Raw genomic sequence first — 26,647 nt, forward strand, 5'->3', positions numbered from 1 at the left:
TGGAGGTCAATAGTAATCTCTTCTTGGCCTTTTGGCTAAGATCAAGTGTAGGTCAGTAGTAATTAGCTGTTAGCTGTGGACAGCATTACATAGTTCAGAAATATAATACAGACTAGTAAGATGTTGCTGAAAGGAGGGTATATGATGCTATAGAAAATGTTTACATGGCTCACCAAGTTATTTCGCTGCGTTTAGGAAGCTGGAATTTTTCCCATGAGGCAATGAAATTCAAAACTCAAAAAGGATTGATTTTATACTATGATATCTTCTGCGTTTTAAGGTTAAAGCTGACTTGACTTCTCTGGGAATGAGGTTTCATATTATATTTAATGGGTCTTGGCTCTACTCCATTCAGTTGATAATGCCTGCAACCTCTAGGGTCCACTATTCTAACAAATGCGCTTAGGTCTTATTTTACCCTATACTTCACTAGGTTTTTGTTTCTTCCCTTTTTTCTCATAACATAAAAGCTATAGTTCAAGCTTAAAGCAACAGGCAAAATTCAAAAGAAAAAAATGAAGGTACATGTGTTTGAATGTTATACTTTGTTAACAGCACAACTCATATTTCATTGAACAAGAAACTCTTGAAATAAAGCTTATTTAGTAGCATTGGTTGCTGCGGGGGACTATTTAACTTCAAATACTTCAGTTTTAAATAAAGTATGTCACTATCAAGTTCTCTCCTGGAGTGCAGAATTGATGGTACTGTCCTCTAGGGTCAAGGACATGTTCTTCTAGAAGCAGTAAGTCCCCACCCCTACTCCACAATTGAATTTTTGCTTTGTGGCTCTGAAGCAAACTTTTATAGGAAGGGAGGGGGAGGGAGGGTAGGTGTATATAATGTACTAGCTGTCCCCTGTCACGCGTTGCTGTGGCCCAGTCTGGTGATCTGGGGAAAAAAGTAATTAGAAAGTGTTGGTTTCTAATATATGTAATTTCTTTTTGCTTGTGGGTAAACAGTATTTCTTGCTGTTTCTTTGTCAGTGTTGATGTGTAGATTGTCTGGTTTGCCTACTCTGGAACATACAACATGTAATTGTCCTTCTTTAGGGGTCCCTTTCAAATCTATGATATATCTATGTGTGTATGAATCATATATATGGCTGGATGGCTCTTTGTCAGGAGGGCTTTGATTACGTTTTCTTCCCCTGGTGAAGGGAGTTGGACTGGATAACCTTAAGGCACCATTTATCAATCCATCCCAAATCCCTCCAGTATTTTCTGTTGGTCATGTGGGTTCTGTGTGGGAAGTTTGCCCCAATTCTCTCGTTCGTGGGGTTCATAATGCTCTTTGATTGTAGGTGAACTATAAATCCCAGTAACTACAACTCCCAAATGTCAAGGTCTATTTTCCCCCGAACTCCATCTGTGTTCATATTTGGGTATATGGAGTATTCGTGCCAAGTTTGGTCCAGATCCATCATTATTTGAGTCCACAGTGTTCTCTGGATGTAGGTGAACTATAATTCCCAAGCTCAATGTCAATGCCCACCAAACCCTTCCAGTGTTTTCTGTTGGTCATGGGAGTTCTGTATGCCAAGTTTGGTTCCGTTCCATCGTTGATGGAGTTCAGAATGCTCTTTGATTGTAGGTGAACTATAAATCCCAGCAACTACAACTCCGAAATGACAAAATCATAATTTTTGAGTGATGATCACTCCTTGTGTTGTGAGACATTTTGATGCCAAATTTGGTGTGATTTCGTTCATTGGTTCTTTTGTTTTTAAGGTACTCATTATGCACAGAGCACTTATAGATATATAGATGGAGCCAGCAGGCTGTAGTGGTCTAAGCCCTAGATTATGACTTTAGGGACAAGGATTTGATTCCATGCACAGACATGTCCTTGGGGAAGGCATATGTAAAGAACCCTTACCTTATTAGAAGCCAGGGTGCAGGGCCTGTAAAAAGCCTGTAGGTCTAAAAGGATAAGTAATGGGCAAGGCGAAGCATCAGCGGCCATTTTAGAGTAGGGAAGACGCCATCTTAAGAGAGTTTCAGAGAGGGGGGCGTGTCTAAGGCATTAGCCAGCAGGGAATGGCCGGGATTGATGGAGAAAAAGGGGGCGGAGTTTAGGAGACTGAGGAAAAAAGGAGCTTTTTCAGTTATAGAGAGTTGTTGGGAACTTGGGTTTTGAAGAGAAGGGGTGTTTAGAAGTTTGGTGTTAAGGGTTAGAAGAAAAAGGCAAAGGCCTAGCCAGAAGGTTGCCAGCAGGGTAGCTAAAGCAAACTGACAGCTATTAGGAGTATAGCTGGGTAGTAGCAGGATAGAACTAGGATTAAGTTTATCTGGGCTACTGAAGAATTTCTGACAGAGATTCAGTCCTGTTAGGATTCTTGTTTTGTTTTGGGAAGTAGGAAGATAGATCCAGGTTAGGACAATCTGTGCTGCTTTAAGAATTACTGTCAGACAAACTATCCTGTCAGTATTCTTGTGTGGAGGGAGAGAAGAATCTCTTAAGTAACAAAAACAGAACTATTCATGTAACCGACACGCTTTTAAGACACAACTTTCTGAAACAGCCTAAATTTTAACTGCATTTGTTCCTGTTCTAATTAATAAACTTTGTTGATTATTGTTCATCAGAACCTGACTCAAGTGTGCCTCAAAGTTTGAAGATTACAAAAGCAACTTTTGAAGAAAACTAATGGTGGCAGCATTGATTAGTGATCTGAACAGATCTTTATTATTTGGTCTCCAGCGATTGAGATCGATCTGCTAGCTTATTTATAATTTGGTGGCAGCGAGTGAGATCTGATTTATCCGATCTTTATAGCATACTTTCTCAGTCCCAGAGAAAGGGAAAGGCAAAACCTACTCTGAAAATCTTACCAAGAAAATCCTATGCTCATTGAAAAGTTGGAAGACTTTTCCTGCCGAATTAGCAAGTAATGTTTCTTTTTGTCTTAATTAAGCTGAACTTCCAAGTATAGAGCAGGGTTGACACAGAGAGGCCAATGGGCTTCATGTCCTCCCTTGGAGTTTCCCCACAGACCCTATATTGTGTGTGTGTCGGGGGGGGGGGGGGTGTCGCATTTTCAGTCATGCTTCTATCTAGAGGCCTATGCCAGGATATGATTGCTTCTTTTTATCAGGCATGGAAATCATTTCCAGTTTAAGATCATTTCCAGTTTTGACAAAATAATCCCATAGACTTTCAGTAGTTTCAAGAAGGAAATATCCCTACATGTCCAACGATTCCCCTGAAGACTTGCTGGATTCCAGCTGGCCATTTTCCCCATCAGTGTGATTTCTGGATTATCTAGGACCTCTGCAAATGTTGAGTGTGGCCCTCCAGAATGTTAATATGGTGCCTTGGCTTTTGAAAGTTTCCAACCTCTGATTTTAAAGCAATATTGCTTCAAAATAATAGTGCATTTCTACATCTGTATTTCAAATGAGAAAAAGTTGTTTTCCTGTATCATAGCAGATTTGGAAATTGGATAGTGTAGAAGGAAATAGCAACCTCTTGTAACTGCACTGTCCTACAGCTTACTATATCTACTTATACACTGTCTTCACTGTGTAGATTTCATGATTTCATTATGAAATAACTCCAGCAAAGGATCGCCGCCTTGTCGGGGCGCTGGAGCTTGAGCACCTCAATGATGTCATGAGCGAAACCGTGAAGGGCCACCCAAGACGGGACGGTTGTGGCAGAGAGGTCAGACCAAGCGTGATCCCTGGGGAAGGCAATGGCAAACCACTCCAGTATCCTTGCCAAGAAAACTAAATGGACCAGTACAACCAGAGATATGTCGGTATGCCATTGGAAGATGGGACTCCCAGGTCGGAAGATGGCCAAAATGCTACTGGGGAGGAGCAGAGGATAAGTTCAACTAGCCCCAGATGTGATGACGCAGCTAGCTCAAAGCCGAAAGGAAGGCTAGCGGCCGACGGTACTGGAGGCGAACGACGAATCCGATGCTCTAAAGATCAACACACCATAGGAACCTGGAATGTAAGATCTATGAGCCAGGGCAAATTGGATGTTGTTATTGGTGAGATGTCAAGACTAAAGATAGACATTCTGGGGGTCAGCGAACTGAAATGGACTGGAATGGGCCACTTCACATCAGATGACCACCAGATCTACTACTGCGGACAAGAGGAACATCGAAGAAATGGAGTAGCCTTCATAATTAATAAGAAATTCGCTAAAGCGGTGCTTGGATACAACCCAAAAAATGACAGAATGATCTCAATTCGAGTGCAAGGAAAGCCTTTCAACATCACAGTGATCCAAATATACGCCCCAACCACAGCTGCTGAAGAAGCAGAAGTAGATCAGTTCTATGAGGATCTGCAGGACCTACTGGATAATACACCAAAAAGAGACATTATTTTCATTACAGGAGACTGGAATGCCAAGGTGGGAAGTCAAATGACAACTGGGATCACAGGCAAGCATGGGCTGGGAGAACAAAATGAAGCGGGACGCAGGCTGATAGAATTCTGCCAGGAAAACTCGCTGTGTATAACGAATACTCTCTTCCAACAACCTAAAAGACGGCTTTATACATGGACCTCACCAGATGGTCAACACCGAAATCAGATTGACTACATCCTTTGCAGCCAAAGGTGGCGGACATCCATCCAGTCGGTGAAAACAAGACCTGGGGCTGACTGTAGCTCAGACCACGAACTTCTTATTGCCCAATTTAGAATAAAACTAAAGAGATCAGGGAAAACACACAGACCAGTTAGATATGATCTCACTAACATTCCTAGCGAATATACAGTGGAAGTGAAGAACAGATTTGAAGGACTAGATTTAGTAAACAGAGTCCCAGAAGAACTATGGACAGAAGTCCGAGACATTGTTCAGGAGGCGGCAACAAAGTACGTTCCAAAGAAAAAGAAAACCAAGAAGGCAAAATGGTTGTCTGCTGAGACACTGGAAGTAGCCCAAGAAAGGAGGAAAGCAAAAGGAAACAGGGATAAGGGGAGATATGCCCAGTTAAATGCGCAATTCCAGAGGTTAGCCAGAAGAGATAAGGAACTATTTTTAAATAAGCAAAGCACGGAAGTGGAAGAAGACAACAGAATAGGAAGGACAAGAGACCTCTTCCAGAAAATTAGAAACATTGGAGGTAAATTTCAGGCAAAAATTGGTATGATAAGAAACAAAGATGGCAGGGACCTAACAGAAGCTGAAGAGATCAAGAGAAGGTGGCGAGACTATACAGAAGATCTGTATAGGAAGGATAACAATATCGAGGATAGCTTTGACGATGTGGTGAATGAATTAGAACCAGACATCCTGAGGAGTGAGGTTGAATGGGCCTTAAGAAGCATTGCTAACAACAAGGCAGCAGGAGATGATGGGATCCCAGCTGAACTGTTTAAAATCTTAAAAGATGATGCTGTCAAGGTGATGCATGCCATTTGCCGGCAAATATGGAAAACACAAGAATGGCCATCAGACTGGAAAAAATCAACTTATATTCCCATACCAAAAAAGGGAAATGCAAAAGACTGCTCAAACTTCCGTACAGTGGCCCTTATTTCTCATGCCAGTAAGGTAATGCTCAAGATCCTGCAAGGAAGGCTCCAGCAATACATGGAGCGAGAGTTGCCAGATGTTCAAGCTGGGTTTAGAAAAGGCAGAGGAACGAGAGACCAGATTGCCAATATCCGCTGGATAATGGAGAAAGGCAGGGAGTTTCAGAAAAACATCTACTTCTGCTTCATTGACTATTCTAAAGCCTTTGACTGTGTGGATCATAATAAATTGTGGCAAGTTCTTGGTGGGATGGGCATACCAAGCCACCTTGTCTCTCTCCTGAGGAATCTGTACAAGGACCAAGTAGCAACAGTAAGAACTGACCACGGAACAACAGACTGGTTCAAGATTGGGAAAGGCGTACGGCAAGGCTGCATACTCTCACCCAACCTTTTTAACTTGTATGCAGAACACATCATGCGATGTGCGGGGCTGGATGAATGCAAAGCTGGGGTGAAAATTGCTGGAAGAAACATTAACAACCTCAGATATGCAGATGACACCACCCTGATGGCCGAAAGCGAGGAGGAGCTGAGGAGCCTTCTAATCAAGGTGAAAGAAGAAAGCGCAAAAGCCGGGTTGCAGCTAAACGTCAAAAAAACCAAGATTATGGCAACAAGAATGATTGACAACTGGAAAATAGAGGGAGAAACCGTGGAGGCCGTGACAGACTTTGTATTTCTAGGTGCAAAGATTACTGCAGATGCAGACTGTAGCCAGGAAATCAGAAGACGCTTACTTCTTGGGAGGAGAGCAATGTCCAGTCTCGATAAAATAGTGAAGAGTAGAGACATCAGACTGGCAACAAAGATCCGCCTAGTCAAAGCCATGGTATTCCCTGTAGTCACCTACGGATGTGAGAGCTGGACCTTAGGGAAGGCTGAGCGAAGGAAGATCGATGCTTTTGAGCTGTGGTGCTGGAGGAAAGTGCTGAGAGTGCCTTGGACTGCGAGAAGATCCAACCAGTCCATCCTCCAGGAAATAAAGCCCGACTGCTCACTGGAAGGAAAGATACTAGAGACAAAGTTGAAGTACTTTGGCCACATCATGAGGAGACAGGAAAGCCTAGAGAAGACAATTATGCTGGGGAAAGTGGAAGGCAAAAGGAAGAGGGGCCGACCAAGGGCAAGATGGATGGATGGCATCCTTGAAGTGACTGGACTGACCTTGAGGGAGCTGGGGGTGGTAACGGCCGACAGGGAGCTCTGGCGTAGGCTGGTCCATGAGGTCACGAAGAGTCGGAGACGACTGAACGAATGAACAACATTATGAAATAAATTCACTTAATGTCTACCAATGGAATACGCACACCTCTGGCAGAGTAAATTCACTGTTATTGTTCTGTAACCATAGTCAGCTAGTGGTCTTTTGGGAAGTACAAAAGCATTGCCAGGGAATATTTCTATTTAAAAGTAAAATTTGAACATAATCAAATATATAAGCTTTCATCCTTCTGCAGACTCCTTATGATTGCTCAAGCCGCTGCAGACACAAAAAACCCTTCAAAATAAAAAAATAAACCACTGCCACATTGCTCAAAGACTAAACATCTTTTAAAAATTTTTTTGAAGTAGTGTCAATTTTTCTCAAAATTTATTTGTCATCAAAAATGAGACCATTTGCAAATATTATTTATATTCCACTGAAAGAGGGTTCAGCTGGAGCATTCTAGTTATTGTTGCTATCATCATTGTTGTTGTTGCTGCTGCTGCTGCTGCTACTACTACTGCTTACTTTTCAATATTGTTATGAAGGATATGTCTTTCCAGAAAATACTTTGTTGCTTAAAAAGAGTTTTTCCTGCTCAGTCAATCACATAGGGGAGGAGAAGATTATTTCCGTATATTTGCATTCTTGTGTGTTTTGCCTCATATTACTACAGCACTAGAAACTTCTATACAAGTCCTTGTCCAAAAAAAAGTAACAGATTCATCAATAGATTGCCCATTTTGCAAGGGCTTAAATATAAGAAATTATGTCCACAGACATAATGCATTATCTGATGTCACACTGTAGAACTGTACACTGTGACCAATCTTTAATGAGTAGTCATTCTTAAATTAAGGCTGCAATCTCTTAACTGCTTTTTTGGCAGTAAGTCCCCCTCAGAAACAGTTTCTATTGAGTAAAGAGCATAGCTTTTCAAATAGCTCTTAAATTGATACATAAGAAAACCCTGCCTTTTGGTTTGAGATAAGTGCATTTAAATCTTGTTCCATGTTAATTGTGTGTGTGTTGAATTCTTTAATACAGTTTTTACTTTGGTTCCCTTTTTTGAATGTTTAATTAGGAAGTCAGCCTTGAGCAGAATTTTTAACACTTCGATCTTCCTGTTCTGTCAGATTTCTGTTCTTCTTGTTGTTGTTGTTGCTGTTGTTGTTGAAAATAAATTAACAGTACATACACTGCTTGGAAACAATTATCTGTTTATGGGTCCTTCACAGCACAGCGAATATATTCTCTGCTTCCTATCTGTTTCATTTCCAACTACCCTGAATGGGTGTGACTCTGACTAAGGCAACGAGTGCACAGTATTTAGTATTTTTCATGGAATTAATTGGTCGAGTGTTAATTGACAGAAGTTTCTTTTGCCTTATTGTGATGTTGTTTTCAAATGTTGGTTTAATCAGTAACATTTTTGATACTAGAATTCTAGCATATGTACAGGGTGAGATAGCATAACTTCCTTTTTTCAAAACTTAATAAAACCCATTGTATGAATCAGAATTTTTTTTATAATGTAGCCGCATACCTAAAGTTTTGATCAAATTAGGTACGTGACGTCCCCCATTCTCCATACACTGAGTAAACTGATTTCTGGCGTTTGTCATGACACTTGCTAGCATAGCAGGTGTTATGTTGGCAATTTCTTCCTGGATCTTGGTCTTCAAATCTTGTAGGGTCCTTGGACGGTTCACATAAACACGGGATTTCAAAAAAAGCCATAGAAAAAAATCACAAGGGGCCAAATCTGGAGAGTGGACCGGCTACTCCAAATCCGCTCGAAAAGTAGGCCTCAACGGATGATGGCGACTGAACTGTGTCAGGCCAAAACTTTATACTCCCGCCTCTCAAACATGACCACTAGCGCTCCGCTACGTCTTCAACCGACTGAATGGCACGCATTTAAAAAAAGGAATGTATACTGCCTCACCCTGTATTAGCAATAAATAGTATTTTCTTTTATGTTTAATTAAATGTAGATATTTTGATGATCTCATTTCCTAAGCAGTTTCCTATGAAAATATTGTGAAAATTTGAAACAAGCAAACCAGCATTTTTATTACTTCTTCTAACTTGCTTATTTGACTCAAAATGCTATATTATGGAATGTGTTTGATGTAATTATTACTTTTCCCCTTATATCTCTGCATTTTTTTATTTTTCACTATTCATTTGAGGCATGTGGAGCACAATTTCAGAAATAGCATATAAGCTAAATAATGATACCAGCATTCCAATTGTTTTTTACTATGTTTCACAATCTACAATATTTCATGAAGAAACAAAATGTCCGTAGGACTGTATACACCTTCAGATCAGTCATTATTGCTAGCGCCAAATAAATATAATCAACTGAGCAATTCCTTTACCATATCAGAATTTCTCAGTGTGTTGCATGGAAAAAATATTATTGAAGTGCAATAATAGAATATAACTAATAAAAGAGCACAATCTATAAAGGCTAAATTTAGTGCAGGGGGTGGGCGGGCAGGGGGTAGGGGAAAACATTTTTCTAGCAATGAATTGAAATATTTATTTATTTATTATTCAAACTTATATGCCGCCACTCCCCTAGGGCTCGGAGCGGCTTACAAGAACAGACTAAAATCTAAAACAATTAAAATATATATATCAGTCACCTATGTAAAGCTTACTGTCCAAACTCTTGAAACATTATCCTGAATTATTTGCTATTAATATTTACTAAAGAAATCTACATATATATAGTAGTTAGAGTATTCTACTAGAATTTTGGAGTCAGGTTCTAATCTCTGTTGAGATATGAAATCCAAGGACTGTGTTGCTTTAGCCCAGTTACTGTTATATCCAATTTATCACATAGGTTTATTATGAGGATAAAGTGGGAATAAATTGAGCTCTAGGGAATCACAGTCTCATTGGGAAATATATGTGTAACAAGCAATACAAAATGAAACAGGACACCATGCAGCAACTTAAAATCCCACAGTTGTTTACACTGTTGTGGGATTACAATTATCTATAGTTTAAGTAAAGGCTTTTCTTCCTGTAGTTCAGTGCTTTTTAAGCTATGTGTTGTGGAGTGCCAGTGGCAGGGTTTTTACCTTCAATATGCCAAAGACCAGTGCCACATTTGTGCCCATTAACGTTGACTTTTTCTTTTCTTGAAATTTGAAAGAGTCCAGCAGTCATAGAATCATAGAATTATAGAGTTGGAAGAGACGACATGGGCCATCCAGTCCAACCATCTGCCATGCAGGAAAAGCAGAGAAAAAGCACCCCCTCCCCCAAAGAAGGACATGCAGCTTTTGTTTAAAAGTCCAGAGCTTGCAGATTAGCACTGGTCTATTTTATTTATTTATTTATTTATTTATCTATCTATCTATCTATTTACAGCTTTTATAATCCGCCCTTCTCACCCTGCAGGGGGCTCAGGGCGGATTGCAGTTTACACATATATGGCAAACATTCCATTCCAATTTTGACATACAAACATATACAGACATACACCTAGGCTATTTAACTTTTTCTGTCCACCAGGGGAGCTGTCGCTTTCAACGTCCATCTGCGATGCTGATGACGCACTTCCACATTCCCCACATGCTTCCCCGCTGGAATGCTTTGCTGGAGTCTTTTTTATGGCCTCATAAATCAGTTAATTTAGCTTCCCCACACTTTAAGGTGGTACCTAATTTTCCTACTTGACAGATGCAACTGTCTTTCGGCTTGCAAAGGTCGACAACAGGCTACACACAATTGATTAGAAACCCACTCCAACCTGGGCTGGCTTCGAACTCATGACCTTTTGGTCAGAGTGATCTTAATGCAGCTGACACTCAAGCCAGCTGCGCCAAAATCCCGGTGCTTTGGGCCACCACTTTGAGCAACATTGCTCAGACCACATTCACTAATAGTACTATATAAATCTGGCACTACATTCAGACTCCAGTGGTTGGACAACCCATCACCCAAGTATTGTCCTGTCCTTAGGCAGATGATACACAGCAGCACCTAGCTATCAGGCTTATAATGGGACTGAATCTGCTGCCTGGACAGTGAATACCCAATAACAGGTTGTATTATCTAGCATAACATAGGAAACTGATCTTAGAACTTGAGTGGAGATTATTATCACTGACGAGTAACAGACACTTGAGTCATAGAGTAGGAAGATACCAGAAAGGCCATCCAGTCCAACCCTCTGCCATACAGGAAAATACTCCCACAAATGGCTATTCAGCCTCTGCAGTATATCTTTGAGGCAGTATATTCCACTACCAGATAGCTCTTACTGTCTTCCTAATGTTTAGATGGATTCTTCTTACCTGCAATTTGAATTCATTGCTCTCTGTACTAATCTCCAGAGCAGCAGAAAACAAGCTTGCCTTCTCCTTCATGTTGCAATCATCCTTTCAAGTATTTAAACATGGCTATCACATCCCCTATCAGCTTCTTTTACTCAAGCTAAATATTCCTAGCTTCCTAAACTGTTCCTATTAGGGCTTGGCTTTCAGACCCTTGACCATTTTTGTTGCCTTTGGCCATTTTGGACACAATTCAGCTTGTCAATGTCCTTCTTGAATTCTAGCAACTAGAACTGGACACAGTAGTCCAGATGAGGTCTGACCAAAGCAAAATAGAGTGGGTCTATGACTTCCCTCAATCTAGACGTGTTACTCCTATTGATGCAGCCTAGAATCGCAGTGACTTTTTAAACATCTAAACCACACTGTAGACCAGTGGTTCTCAACTGTGGGTCCCCAGATGTTTTGGCCTTCAACTTCCAGAAATCAGCTGGTAAATTGGCTGGGTTTTCTGGGAGAGGTAGGCCAAAACACCTGGGGACCCACAGATTGAGAACCACTGCTGTAGAACCATGTTCAGCTTGTGGTCCACTAAGACTCCTAAATGCCTTTTGCATGAACTGTTTTCAAGCTAGGTGTCATCCATTCTATAATGTATTGTGCTTACCTTTCTCCATGAACATTTTATTTGGTTCTGCAGTGTTCATTTGGAAACATTACTAATGATGACAACCTTCATGTTAGTTCTACACGTGTTTTTGTTGCTTGTATTTTATTTCAGAACAGTTTGTGATCCTTCTGATATAGGGAAAAATAAAATGTAAATATGTTGTATGCACTGTTAATACCTTGTTATGATAGTGCCCATGCTAATCTAAACCCCACTGCAAAATTGCTCCTTATCATTCTGAAAGCTCACATCAAGCTTCCCTCCATGATTAAACATGTCTCTTTATGTTATGTATTCTAAGAATCCCCTTCCATGTATATTGGAAATCAAATTATGCTGCTTTAGCTGAATCATAAAGTCTAGTTCTGAAATTACTCTGTGGTATGTGTATTAATAAATAATAAACCATGAAAGGAAGGGGAATTGGTGAAAAATAGCCTTGACATTTTAAACAAAATCTCCTCAACTTCTTGTTTTGATATTAAATTTAGAAGATTCATTAACTGGTTGGTTTGCAAGGTTCAACATTTGGTTGACGCAGGTGTCTGTTATTACGAAAATAGTCTGTAGCTTTGCTAGGATGGATATTTCTGTTCCAGTTGTATTTGTCTCCTTTGTATAATACCAGCTTCTTTCCTCTTCAGCCTTTCTTTTGCCATGTATGTGTTGATTCAGCTGTGTGGGCTGTAAGGATCACACTTCTGACAGATATGCCAAGTAAAAAGACCTGAAGTGGTGCCGAAAAAGGCTGCTTTATTTTCCACTGGAAAACAAATCTACAATTACTGTTTAACATCCTTGTCTACTGGCCTGTACATGGTGCAGATGGAAGGTGTGGCATAGTTACTCTGTAAAGTAAGGATAGTTATCAAAATATGTCCATTGATTGAGTTCTGCAGTTTTTTTTCTTGTGTCAGGAGCGACTTGAGAGAGAGAATTGGCAGTCTGCAAGGACGTTGCCCATGATGAACGCCGTGATGTTTGATGTTTTACCATCATTGTGGAAGGTTTCTCTCATGTCCCTGCATGGGGAGCTTTTGCTGACAGAGGGAGCTTAACCTGTTCTCCCTGGATTCAAACTGCTGACCTATCGGTCAGCGGTCTTGCCGGCACAAGGGTTTAACACATTGCGTCACCGGGAGCTCTAGTTCTATAGTTCTGCAGTATAGTGCAGGTAATAAAATCCTTAAAATGTTAAAATGGAAAAATAAGTTTGAATATGTTTTGGTACTTCCCTTCTCTATTTAAGTGTATTGATCTAAATTATACAGTTGGCCTCACATGTAAATCAAGGGCAGGTCTTGAGGCTAAAATTATGGATTTTGCTTTGACTTATGGATAAGTTGAGGATAAAGTTTAAGGCCATGTAGCAAACAAATCTGTTCCTCTCCTTTTAAAAAACACATAAAGGGTGCACACTTAGGAAGATCTAAAGAGAATATGAGGATTAGTTTATTTGAGAGGTTACAATGAAAGGAGTGGTAAATTGCATTGCTGATCTAGATGTCTATCTCTCTAAAAATATTGGGAGAAAAATATAAATGAGGAAAAGAATGGCAATGAAGCCTAAAAGTGTGTGTGTGGGGGGGGGGGGGGCAGCCTGCTGCTATCAGGGACCCAGCACAAAAGCAGTGACAAAAGGCAAAAGTGAGAATTGCTCCCGCCTCATTATCCCTTCCTTGCTGAAACTGGTGAAAGCACAGTAACCCTCCTTCCTTCCTCAGCAGCCATTTTTATAAGGACTTTTTTTTTGTATAAACCTTTCTGCAGAGAGACTGTGTTGGCCATTTTCCATAAGGGCTCTGCCATTCTTTTGGTTCTAGCACTAACCAGTCTTTATAATGTTTATATTTGAATCTGTGATGCATTAGGTAACAGTAGTTGTTCAAAACAAATGTGTCAGCTTTTCCAATAGAAAGAGAAGCATTTAAAATATATTTCAAGTGATGCTTCAAGCAAAAAGTGGCTGTAGTATCTATAATAATCGATTTCTATAGACAATATAAAATGTTTTAAAATTAATGTTTAGGTTTGTGTAATTGCTTGTGGGAATAGGATGTGATTTGCTCTGCAGATTGTATTTCTCTCTTCCTCATCAACTTCACCTCCCCAATTTGCAAGAGGATCACAACTGGAATAAACAAACATATATCATACGGCAAACTGTTCTTGGTCTTTATGTCGCTTCAGACTGTAAAGTTAGTTTTCTTTGTGTTTCGGATTGAAAGAAATACATTACCTCTAATTTGAAATGGCATGTACCAAGAACAGTTCTTTCACTGATCAGCTGTTCCTGTAGAACAGTTCTCACTTATATTGTTGAAGGCTTTCATGGCCGGAATCACTCAGTTCTTGTGGGTTTTTTCGGGCTATATGGCCATGTTCTAGAGGCATTTCTCCTGACGTTTCGCCTGCATCTATGGCAAGCATCTTCACCTCTGAAGATGCTTGCCATAGATGCAGGCGAAACGTCAGGAGAAATGCCTCTAGAACATGGCCATATAGCCCGAAAAAACCCACAAGAACTGAGTTCTCACTTATGTTTTTCCATCTTTTATCAGAGTAGAAAAGTAGTTCAGAGTGCTATGACACCTTCTATTATCTCTTAACAATTTAAATATAGTAGTCTCATATTTCCTCAGTTCAGGATTTGGCTGTATTTAATGCATCTTTATCATAGCAATATTTGTCTTGTTTTCAGCATTAGAAATTTGATTTCAGTAAACTTAGGGGAAAGCTCAGTTTGATCCTGTGATCAGGAATAATATAAGAAAAAGGAGATCATGAAGGATGGGTTTTTTTTAAAAAAAATTGAAATGTTGAAGGCAGAAGTTCAAACAGTTCTATTGAGGAAAAAATGGGAGTTACCTTACAAAAACCGAGAATGAATGTTTAAAGAACTTTCAGCTCAGCTAAAACTTAAGGAGTAAGCCAGAAAAGCTAACGTATAGAATAAATTCAGGCTTTCCAGATAGCCGAAAACTATTAATAAAGCAAAAAAATAGAACAAGGAGCCACTGCATGTGGAAGATGGCAAAATGCTTCCAGGCGACGGAAAAAGGCAGGGTTTCCCAAAATCATCTTTGGCTTGGTATTGTCCTGAAAGGAAAACTGTGTTCAACATGAGGAAAATGTAGCAAATGACACAATGCAGCATACAATAGGTAAAGAAGGATTACGTGAAAATCTGATTATAAATTAATCCAAATCTCCAGCTACATCCAAAGGCATTAAACAAACTGGCAGAAAGTAATCTCAGAAACACTTTCAATAATTTGATAATTTGTGGAAAATAGAAGAAGTTCCAGCAGACTGGAGGAAGAAAATGTTGTTCCCATCTTCAAAAAGGTGGGAAAAAAATGAGGACCCAAACAAGTACTACCCAGTCTTCTCCTTCAAGGCAAAAGGGAGGGAAAGTCTAGAGAATCTAGCCATATTAGAAAATTTGGGTGTTATTCAGTATCAGAATAGTGACAACTCAGCTAGAATGCACATAGGTAGCAATTCCAATAGGCCACGAGCACAGTTTAAAAATAAAACTGGGCCACTGAGAAGGTGCTAATTGTGCACCAAATAAAATTCTACATTCTGTTCATACTCGTCTCCACAATGAACTCCTTATAGTAATGTAACCTTGTGTTCCTAGATAAAATTGTGGTTAGATGTGGTTTTTAGGAATTGGAAATGTGCATTTCTTTGCTTTTTCAGATGGTATGTGTTCATATGTGGACAACAATGAGAAATATAATGACTAAATTTTATTAGACCTTATATGTACAGTATTTCTAACCCAACTATCAAATTAAGAAATTGGTATCCTTTGTGTACCCCTTTTTTAAAGAGTTTACAATTTGCAATTGACTTTCTTCCTGGTAGAATGAAGCAATGATATTCTAGCTTTATATTCACCTGTTTAGACAGGATACAGTGATTCTATATACCTGTCTTTCAAAATGGAATAAAAAGTTTTGAAGACATATCTCTTTATAGCACTATTTACTATAGGAAATAAAGATCTAAACTCTTTAAAGTCATTTCTGACTTCTGTAAAAGAAATCTGTTTGGCAGCTGCTTGTATTGCTTTCCAAGCAAACAGTAAATGTGATAATTAATTTCGAATCGCAGTTAAATAAGTATACCTATTTTGATTCCATGTCTGCAGGTTATGAGATAGTGATGCTGAGACAGAGGTGTTGATTAAGTAAAGCACAGCAACAACACTGAAGTCATTGCTTCATCCTTATTGATTCTGTATGTTTTTGAATGTTTCTGCGTGGAATCGGTCTTATAGAGTTTTGGAGACTCCATTGGAGAGGTAGGGCAGGAAATCTTTATTTCTAATTGGAAATGTGATAGATCAGTTGATACAGAACAACTAATAGTTTCAAAAATTAAGAAGGGGAACAGGAACAAGTGGCCATCTAATCAAAATTTAGCAATCCATATTACTGGAGCAGTATCCAGGATGGTTTAAAAAATGGAGTCAAATAGAGTATGCGGAACTAAACATTCAGTGACAGTATAGGTCAGTTTAAGCTCGGAGCACAGTTGACTTTTTCTGAGAAATAAACTAAACTGTAACAACAAAAAGAGACATGCCTCTACCCAAGAAAACATACAGATTGAATCCAGGCAGCAATTATTTGACAAGTATTTATTTGTAAAATCTGAAGATGTTTTATGTAATTAAACATTAAAATAAGTAATTTTGCTACTGTTATGAATCGTAGTGTAAATATCTGATATGCAGGATGTATTTTCATTCACTGGACCAAATTTGGCACAAATACCCAGTATGCCCAAATTTGAATACTGGTGGGGTTGGGGGGACTGATTTTCTCATTTGGGAGTTGTAGTTGCTGTGATTTAAAGTTCACTTACAATCAAAAAGCACTCTGAACTCCACCAACGATGGAATTGAACCAAACTTGGCAGACAGAACTCCTATGACCAACAGAAAATACTGGAAGGGTTTGGTGAGCATTGATCTTTAGTTTTGGAGTTGTAGTTCACCTACTTCCAGAGAGCACTGTGGACTCAAACAATGACGGAACTGGACAAAACTTGGCATGGATACTCAGTATGCCCAAATGTCAACATTGGTGGAGTTTGGGGAAAATTGACTTATGGGAATTTTATTTGCAGGGACTTATTGTTCACTTATAATCAAAGAGCATTCTGAACCCCGGCAACAAGATAATTGGGCCAAACTTCCCACACAGAACCCCTATGACGAACAGAAAATACTGATGGTCTTTGGCAACCCCACTGACACCCCCTCGTGACTCCCTTCCCTGGAAGTCCCAGCCCCCAGGTTGAGAAATGCTTGCTTAGAGCTAGAAAGGGTATTGCATGATTTTGTGTTCCACCCCCCCCCCCTTTTTAACAATGCTGTCCTTATTTTATAACATACATTACCATCTTAGAGGTTGTGATAGGGAAGGAATGGGGATGGTTTCATGTCTCAATGTTATCTTTTTGTGTTTGGACTCTACATTATTTTTATACACAAGTTCTGGACAAGCCTAGTATAAAATAATAATCACTGCTATTATTAATTGAATATCTGTATTTTTGGAAGTAAAATTGTAGTTCTACTGGTCTTTCATATGATGCTCGAAACAAATAGTGGTTGAACATAATGTGGAACCATCAGGTATTTTTAACTAACTACTTTTAAAAAATGGCGACATGCATTTTTTTTTTTGCTGCAGGTCTAAAAGACTTGTGCTGCAGTATTGGTAAAGTGACAGAGAGAATGGGAATATAATGGGTTATGTTACTACTCTTGCCAAAATGTAAGTCTCATCAGAGATGGACAATCTGTTCTGTATCTGCCATCTTCAGCCCTGTTTGAGGTTTAATTATCTTCCATCTGCTTGAGCAGCTTTGGAGGACCTTGGAGATACTGAAGTATATCCACACTTGTTTTTTCCAAGCAGTGCCGCTTCGGGGATTGTGTAAAAGACTCTCATCTGCTATGCCCTTTCCTGTAAGTCTTAGACTCATTTTGCATTTGAAGGTAACATTTAAAAATGGAAGGAAACCCTAAAATCTCATTTATATATGAGACACATTTCTTTGTGTGCCTTTATTATCTCCACATCTTAACATATTTAGATTTTAATTAATGAAACCATACTTTTGAATGTTGTAACTTTGTCATCTTTACTTTGTTATTTTTTTATCATTGAGTTCTATGCCTAGAGCAGTATTGTACCTTTGGCTAGTACATATGCACAATGTGTATTTAATAAATAACATATTTTATCTTATTTATATACTGTCAACTTCAGCTTGTACTTCTAGTCCTTCCATGTGTATATTTTTGAAATTTTAAATCAAATCTTTTATAGGTAGACTGCAACAAAAAAAATCTATATATTGGGTTTTTTTGTTTTTAATAATTGTAGATATACTGAAAGAAAGTTATACATATACCTATCTGATTCTCAATTCATGTGTGCCTTTCTTAGTGATGCAATCCCCATCTTTTTCATCTTTACTTCCTTCTCTCTCTGCTGCATTGTTATCCACTTTATCTTTGTATCTTTGGGCAGAAACAGCATTTTTTTTCCTGCTGGCACCACTGACTAATAAATTTACTTCCATGTAAAATGCATTGCCGAACCAAGCCTTATAGAACTAAAATCTGCAGGTTTATACCTATTCAAGGCTTTCTTATAGAACAGTGGTTCTCAACTTGTGGGTCCCCAGATGTTTCGGCCTCCAGCTCCCAGAAATCCTAACAGCTGGTAAACTGGCTGGGATTTCTGAGAGTTGTAGGCCAAAACACCTAGGGACCCATAGGTTGAGAACCACTATTCTAGAACTAATGTGGGAGAGGAACAAGCTCTGATAAGAGGACAGTGTGGTGCCATTGTTTGAAATTGGACTGGGTCATAAAGCCCACTCGGCGATCTCATGTGAGCCACAGTCTCTCAGCCACAGAGGAAGGCAATAACAAACTATTTGTGAACAAATCTTTCCAAGATAAGTCCACCTAAGGGCCACCAAGGCTTGGAAATGACTTGAAGGTACACAACAACAACAGATTTAATGAAGATGCTGGAACAGTGAGAACATAGATCTTTACTGTCTCAGTGCCTTCCTTGGCTCCATCCCTATGCTGATTGGTTCAACTTCCACCATTCCCACTCTCAAAAAAATCATATAGGTTTTAAATGATGTAAATTTAAGCTGATCCCTGTTTTGCTTTGTAGTACATGTTAACATACAGCGGTCACTATCTAAGGAGTTCTGCTTTGTTTTTAAACATTATTTTTGGGAGGATTTGGGGATTATGATCTGGTGGTAAGGACACCAGTGATTGCTCTTAAAATGTTACTCTTTCTGAGTAGAAACTTGGTAATTCAGTAAGTCATGTTTTTCACTTTGGAGGACAGGAAATTCTATTCAGATACGTTTTACTGGTTATCTTTTTAAATTCCATTGAGATGATATGTTCTACTCCACTCAGGATTTTTAAGAACTTTTATTAGTAACTTCAGCTGTTCATTAACCTCTGAACTTGCATTCTCCCTTTAGAGAATGAGAGGAGTAGATTGATTCAAGGTTAATGCTTGTTTGTAGAAGGTGAAGTCTCAGAGGTAATACAAAGAGTGTCTGGGTCACTATTAGCAAGGAGTGTTCCATCTGACTTTGCAGTGGTTCAGAATTGTGTGCTATAAGGTTAAGAGTGAAATTCACGGCTATCTTTGCTTATTTAAAAAATCCCCAGGCTGTTCAAGCAACAGAAGGCTTCTGGTGCCATAGGACCATACTTGGATTTCCATATCTGTAACAGGCCTTATTTGATTTTAATTAATTGATATTGCTGTTTTAATTGACTAATGATCTCAGTTCTTGTGGGGTTTTTTCGGGCTATATGGCCATGTTCTAGAGGCATTTCTCCTGACGTTTCGCCTGCATCTATGGCAAGCATCCTCAGAGGTCTGCTGGAGCTGGGAAAAAGGGGTTTATATATCTGTGGAATGACCAGGGTGAGACAAAAGGCTTTTGTAAGTTGGGCTAGGTGTGAATCTTTTCAACTGACCACCTTGATTAGCATACAATGGGCTGACAGTGCCTGGAGCAAACTCTTCTTGAAAGGTGATTAGATGTCCCTGCCTGTTTTTCTCTCTGCTGTTTTAATTTTAGAATTTTTTAATACTGGTAGCCAGATTTTGTTCATTTTCATGGTTTCTTCCTTTCTGTTGAAATTGTCCACATGTTTGTGGATTTCAATGGCTTCTCTGTGCAGTCTGACATGGTGGTTGTGAGAGTGGTCCAGCATTTTTGTGTTTTCAAATAAAATGCTGTGTCCAGGTTGGTTCATCAGGTGCTCTGCTATGGCTGACTTCTCTGGATGAAGTAGTCTGCAGTGCCTTTCATGTTCCTGGATTCTTGTTTGGCGCTGCGTTTGGTGGTCCCTATGTAGACTTGTCCACAGCTGCATGGTATACGGTAGACTCCTGCAGAAGTGAGAGGATCCCTCTTGTCCTTTGCTGAACGGAGCATTTGTTGGATTTTCCTGGTGGGTTTGTAGATTGTTTGTATGTTGTGTTTCCTCATCAGCTTCCCTATGCGATCAGTGGTTCCCTTGATGTATGGCAGGAACACTTTTCCTCTGGGTGGATCTTCATCTTTACTCTTGTGGCTTGTTCTTGGTCTTGCAGCTCTTCTGATGTCTGAGGTGGAGTATCCATTGGCCTGTAAAGCCCAGTTGAGGTGGTTCAGTTCATCTTGGAGGAGGTGGGGTTCGCAGATTCTTTTTGCACGGTCTGCCAAGGCTTTAATAGTGCTTCTTTTTTGACTTGGGTGATGGTTGGAGTTTTTATGTAGATATCTATCTGTGTGTGTGGGTTTTCTGTAAACGGTGTGACCCAATTGTTGATCAGGTTTGCGGATGACTAGGACATCTAGAAAAGGCAGTCTTCCTTCCTTTTCTTTTTCCATAGTGAACTGGATGTTAGGGTGGATGCTGTTAAGATGTTCCAGGAACCTGTTGAGTTCTTCATCTCCATGGCTCCAAATGGTGAAAGTGTCATCCACATATCTGAACCATATAGTGGGCTTTTTGGTTGCTGTTTCAAGAGCTTGTTTTTCAAATTGTTCCATGTAGAAGTTAGCTATGACTGGGCTGAGAGGGCTCCCCATAGCTACTCCATCTTTCTGTTCGTAGAATTCATTGTCCCACTGAAAATAGCTGGTGGTGAGGCAATGGTGAAACAGCGCCGTGATGTCTTCTGGGAACCTCTGGTTGATGAGTGCCATGGTGTCTGCAACTGGGACCATGGTAAATAGAGACACCACATCGAAGCTGATCAGTTTGTCATTTGGATTTAGCTTGAGATTGCTGATTTTTTCAATGAAGTGGGCTGAGTCCTTGATGTAGTGTGTTGTGAGCCCATACATAGGGACCACCAAACGCAGCGCCAAACAAGAATCCAGGAACATGAAAGGCACTGCAGACTACTTCATCCAGAGAAGTCAGCCATAGCAGAGCACCTGATGAACCAACCTGGACACAGCATTTTATTTGAAAACACAAAAATGCTGGACCACTCTCACAACCACCATGTCAGACTGCACAGAGAAGCCATTGAAATCCACAAACATGTGGACAATTTCAACAGAAAGGAAGAAACCATGAAAATGAACAAAATCTGGCTACCAGTATTAAAAAATTCTAAAATTAAAACAGCAGAGAGAAAAACAGGCAGGGACATCTAATCACCTTTCAAGAAGAGTTTGCTCCAGGCACTGTCAGCCCATTGTATGCTAATCAAGGTGGTCAGTTGAAAAGATTCACACCTAGCCCAACTTACAAAAGCCTTTTGTCTCACCCTGGTCATTCCACAGATATATAAACCCCTTTTTCCCAGCTCCAGCAGACCTCTGAGGATGCTTGCCATAGATGCAGGCGAAACGTCAGGAGAAATGCCTCTAGAACATGGCCATATAGCCCGAAAAAACCCACAAGAACTGAGTGATTCCGGCCATGAAAGCCTTCGACAATACATTGACTAATGATCTGTTTTGTACTGTTGAATTGGTTGTTAACCGCTCTGGGTCGCCTGAGGGCTGAGAAGAGCGATATACAAGTGAGCTAAATAAATAAATAAATAAATAAATATAATTCAGTTCAAAGCAGGTAATCTGGATTTCATATGGCAGTGTAGAAGGAACAAATAGAATTGCTCTGAAGACCTAGAAAATGTCTAGAGAACTGTTCTTTCTAGGCCTCCAGGACAATTCTATGATCAACTTTCATCAGAAGTTCCTCAGTATGTCAACCACAGAATCATACTGAAGGCCAAGAGAGAAAGCTTCTTTAAGCTTTTTCAAATGCCTTCACAGCAATTCTATGGAATTATTTGACTGGAAATCCAAAACACTGTTAATTTCAGATAAGAAAAGTGAAACTAAAATCATATTATGCAAAGTGACCTGGAACAGATCCCTCGTATAATACATGGAGCTACTGCATTTCAGTAATCTAGTTTTGAAGTATGATTTTAACTACTGTGTGAGAATTTAACCCAAGAAACTGGGTTGGAAGTCTAATAATTATCAATTTGTCATCATCAACATAATTATACCCGTTAATTGATGTAGTTTCTTGTATCATAGTGCATATGGATGTTGGAATGTTTTCCTTCTGATTAAAATACTTTATTTTCAAGGTATAGGATTGTGCTAAACTATTATTATTGTTGTTGTTATTGTTATTATTATGTTTATGTTTATACCCTGCTTTTTCTCTCCACACAGTGCCTTACTTATATACTTGTAGTTAAACAGACCATCTGAATAACAACTAACTATTCAGTACTATTACACACATTGCTTATAATACTGCACATTACAGTCATGTTACAGGGTGTGATCTGAGTCTTTCTCATTTAAAAATGTTTTATTTTTCTTACAGGTATATAAGAATAGTTGGAACACACAACACAGTAAACAAAGTTTTCCATATTGTGGCTTTTGAATGCATGTTCACCAACAAAACATTTACTCTTGAGAAAGGCTTGATAGGTAAGTGATTATTTATTTATTTATTTATTTATTTTAAAGTTTTGTATACCGACCTTCTCACCTCTCTTGAGGGACTCAGACCAACCATAATATCACATACAATCAATAGAGGGGAGAAAATTATACAATCAAATCATTGCTTGTGAATTTCTATCATCTTTCTAACAATTAACTGTAGCATATTACTACAATAACATAGCACTTTATCTCAGATTCAGTAAGGCAAGCATGTCTAAAGTCTGCCCTGGGGCTATTTGTGGCCCCTGTTCTTATTTCCACCATCCCTCTCTCCAGATCTCCCTCCCTTGTTTCTTTCCTTACTCCCTCCCTCCCATTCTTGACTTCCTTCCTCTCTTCATTCATCCCTCCCTTCCTTTTTGGGGATCAGGGTCCCAGAAAGTGCTGGCTCCTCAGGAAGATAGAAAGAGAGATGGCGGCCTCTTGGATTTCTTCATCCCGATTAAGCATTGCATTCTCCTTGAATGATTCTGGCCTCGGGAATTCCATCCCAGTGTTCCCTTATCTCTCTCTCTCTTGTCCCACAACTTTTTCTTTATTTCTTTGCAAAGGAAGGCTCCCCAATTGACCTACTTGCCCCAGGCATTCGCTGCTACTGCTGTGACTGCATTTGCATGGTTGGGAAGAGCTGGCTCTGAATGCCGAGCACCTGCCTGGCTTTCCTCCCTCCCTTCCTTCTGTGCCTTTCCTTCATCCCACATCATCACCCCACATTTTCCAAAAAGGAAAATGCTGTGGCTCCTTTCTTGAGAAGGAAAGGGAGAGCCAGGTGGCAACCATAAGCCCACCACCACCACAGACAGCATATGCCACTGTCTGAAATAACTTCAAGGCACACAACAACAATCCTAATTAACTTGACACTCTCATCAGCCAAAACCAGGCCCACACTTCCCATTGAAAGACTGATACATTTCTGTTGGTTAAAATTGTTCTTCATTTTATGTATTGTATTGTTCTTTCATGTTGTTGAGTTCTTTGCACAACAAATAAGACATATGCAATGTGCATAGGAGTGCATTCATTTTTTCCCCCAAACTATAATCTGCCCCCCCCCCCCCCCCCCGCAGCAGGTTGAGGGACAATGAACTGACCCTCGGCTTTAAAAGTTTGAGCATCCCTGGAGTAGTGTGTGTGTATATATGTGCCATCATTTTGTTGCAAATTGTTTCTTAACTTTGTCTTTGGTTATACATGGCTCTCTTGCTTTAATGTCTAATACCTTTAAAATAAAGTTGACCTTTATCAATTACTTCATCTCCCAGAGCAGCCATGTGATATTTCTATATTGTATCCCACTATTTCTCTGTCTGAGGTAGGTAATTACTTGGCAGTGGTAACTATTGTCATAATGGCAATATAAGCCTTATAGGCTAAATTGTGACGGGTGTAAAATTAGACGTTGTCAAGCCATGCTGGCTCTGTAATAATTGCCCCTTAGCACACAAATAATTGCTCGCTGGAGCTGCAGATTATAGATTACAGATAAAACTTCAGATTATAGATGAAAACGCTTTATAATCATCATTGGACACTTACTTTTCAGAAGCAGCTATCTATTGACTGTCTGTGTTGATTGTTGATGTAAAAAAGAGGAATTGTGTTTGTTTCACACTGGTAGAAAATCCTTATACTGCAAAACCTCCACGGTTTAAGGCTGTAAAGTCTTAAATGCCTATTTCATAGCAAACATTAAATGGTAAATTAACCTTTCAAAGCATAATGTTGGATTTGACTGAAGAATAACAATATGCTAAGACTATTTTCTATGGACAAATATAGCATGTGAATGTTAGATGTCTAAAATTTGTGGTGTTCTTTCTTACGATGACTGAAGCAACTTCCTTTTTATTGACTAATCCTTATTATTGTTGTTTTAAGAATATTCCTGTCTTATTCTTCCAACAATGTATGTCAGCATGTCTCAACAGGATAATGTGCTCAGTGTGTATTTAGCTGTTTAAGCGCAACATGAGAACAGGATCGATCTAACTATTTGGTGGATTCAACTTCCCCTGTTCTCTTCTCTCCTTGATAGCCTCTCCAGCAGTATTGTAGGGTTGAGGGAGCTCTATTCAGGGAAGGGGATCTTGTCTGATTTTGTGGAAGGGCTCTCTTGTCCCTCTGTGTACCCCATTCAGAAGAGCTTTTCAACACTCTGTGTTGCAGATTTAGAAGATTGGAGGATATGTTTTGTTGAAGAAGGAACAAGGAAATCTGATTCTTCATACATCTGTATGTAATATTATCAAACACTTCACTATGCTTTTGGGACTTCATCTAATTATAATTGTTCTAGAAGATAAAGAACTTCTAGGTTGTGTGCTATAAGGTTGCAGATTTCAACATTGGAGCTTTTTATTTAGAAGTATGTTAACAATACGATCTCTGCCAGTTTCAAGAAGGTTCACAGTTTGTTTTTCAGTATATTCTCAGTTAATATTCTTCTTCCATGTTGAACTTGCTGGTGTCGTGTCCACATTAAAAAAAAGACTGGTTGTTGTGCTTTGCATGCAACAATTCTTTGTTTTCCTAATTTTGTGTAGTCTGCTTTGAGAGATTACACAGATTTGTGTGTCTTGTACTTGCTGTTTACTCTGTCTGGGTGTCTTATAATCAAGGCAAGTAAACAGTACAATGCTTGCAACCTCTCTTCATCAGTAATTCGTATCAAAATAACCTTGGAATGAAAATTTTAAAGATGCCGTGCTTATATCACAGCAAAGCATGCAGTAGCATCAAAAATCATTTATAAAATAAGTTCAACATTCCAGTTCACTTTGGCTTCTCAAGATGTTAAATAGATTGCAAAAGAATGTATTAGTGTCATGATTTTTCTGAGTATTTAAGATGTACAAAAGAAAATAGCAATTTAAAAAGCAGTGAACTAAGCAGACATAGTAATAAATCATAGATGTGTTTAGATTTTTAGTTGTTTGGGGAATATTAAGGAAAGCTTAAGTGGAGGACAAGCACTAGTGGTGCTGTGTCTAATGAACTCAAGCTAAAAAGACATTTAGCTGCTTACATGTACAGATGGATAATAAAAGTCTGAAGCTGTTCAACCTATCTGATATGAACAGTGAAAGTTGGAATTTGTAAAAAAAAAAACAAAAAACAAAAACAGAGCACATATGCATAGCCAAACCTGGTGTGAGTGAACTAAAATAGATAAGAATTGATATTTTCAATTAGATAATTATACAATGTTCTATTCTGAAAATAACATCAAAGAAGAAAAGAGTGGAATTAATCTTGACATGGCATAACAGTGTGATGTTGAGAGACTGTCTTCTATTCTGAGAAGAATGATTTGAGTGTTCAACTATGAGTCTGGAAATAACGGTTTGAATCCCTTCTTAGCAATGGGCACCCAATAGACACCCTTAAGAAAATCATATTCTCAGCCTCAGGATGGTAAAGGCAAACCCCCTCTGAACAAATTGTGCCAACAAAACCTTATAATAGATGTGCCTTAGAGTTGCCATAAATTGGAGATGACTTAAAACACACACAATAGCTCAAAAACAATAAAGTTCTTTAAAGCATCTCCTCAAAAGCAACAACTGTCCAAAAGCTCAGAAAGAGTCATTTTGTATTTTCTAAGTTTTCAGCTTTCTCATTAAGAAATTATATCGATATTGTTTAGCTCACTGACCATGCTTAACCTTTTTTAAAAGGACAAATGTTTGCATTTTGTTCTGACAATAACCTATGGGAGAGTGTGTGTCTCTTATTCTGGTAATCCTTCAAACAAATCAGGTCAGTGAGAGACTTCACAGGCCACCTAAGTTAATCTTTTTTATTAAGCATATTCAGTTGGTCCAAGTAACTGTACATGAATATGGGGTTATTTATTAGACATATTACCAACTGCCTTTAGCATCTACATAATGTTCAT

General features: G+C 39.1%; 1 protein-coding gene across 2 annotated transcripts in view; it reads left to right on the top strand.

Moving 5' to 3' along the window:
- Positions 1–26,647, top strand: part of BTBD9 (BTB domain containing 9) — a 154,289-nt gene that overhangs the window by 67,710 nt on the left and 59,932 nt on the right. The window contains exons 7-8 of one of the 2 annotated variants that reach the window (XM_060754081.2): positions 22,619–22,728; positions 24,916–24,981. In XM_060754081.2, the coding sequence (XP_060610064.2) occupies positions 22,619–22,728; positions 24,916–24,981 (176 nt within the window). The remainder of the gene's footprint in view (positions 1–22,618; positions 22,729–24,915; positions 24,982–26,647) is intronic. The other variant, XM_060754082.2, reaches the window with a different exon arrangement.

The sequence above is a fragment of the Anolis sagrei genome, chromosome 1 (assembly GCF_037176765.1).
Source record: "Anolis sagrei isolate rAnoSag1 chromosome 1, rAnoSag1.mat, whole genome shotgun sequence".
Classification (NCBI taxonomy): domain Eukaryota; kingdom Metazoa; phylum Chordata; class Lepidosauria; order Squamata; family Dactyloidae; genus Anolis; species Anolis sagrei.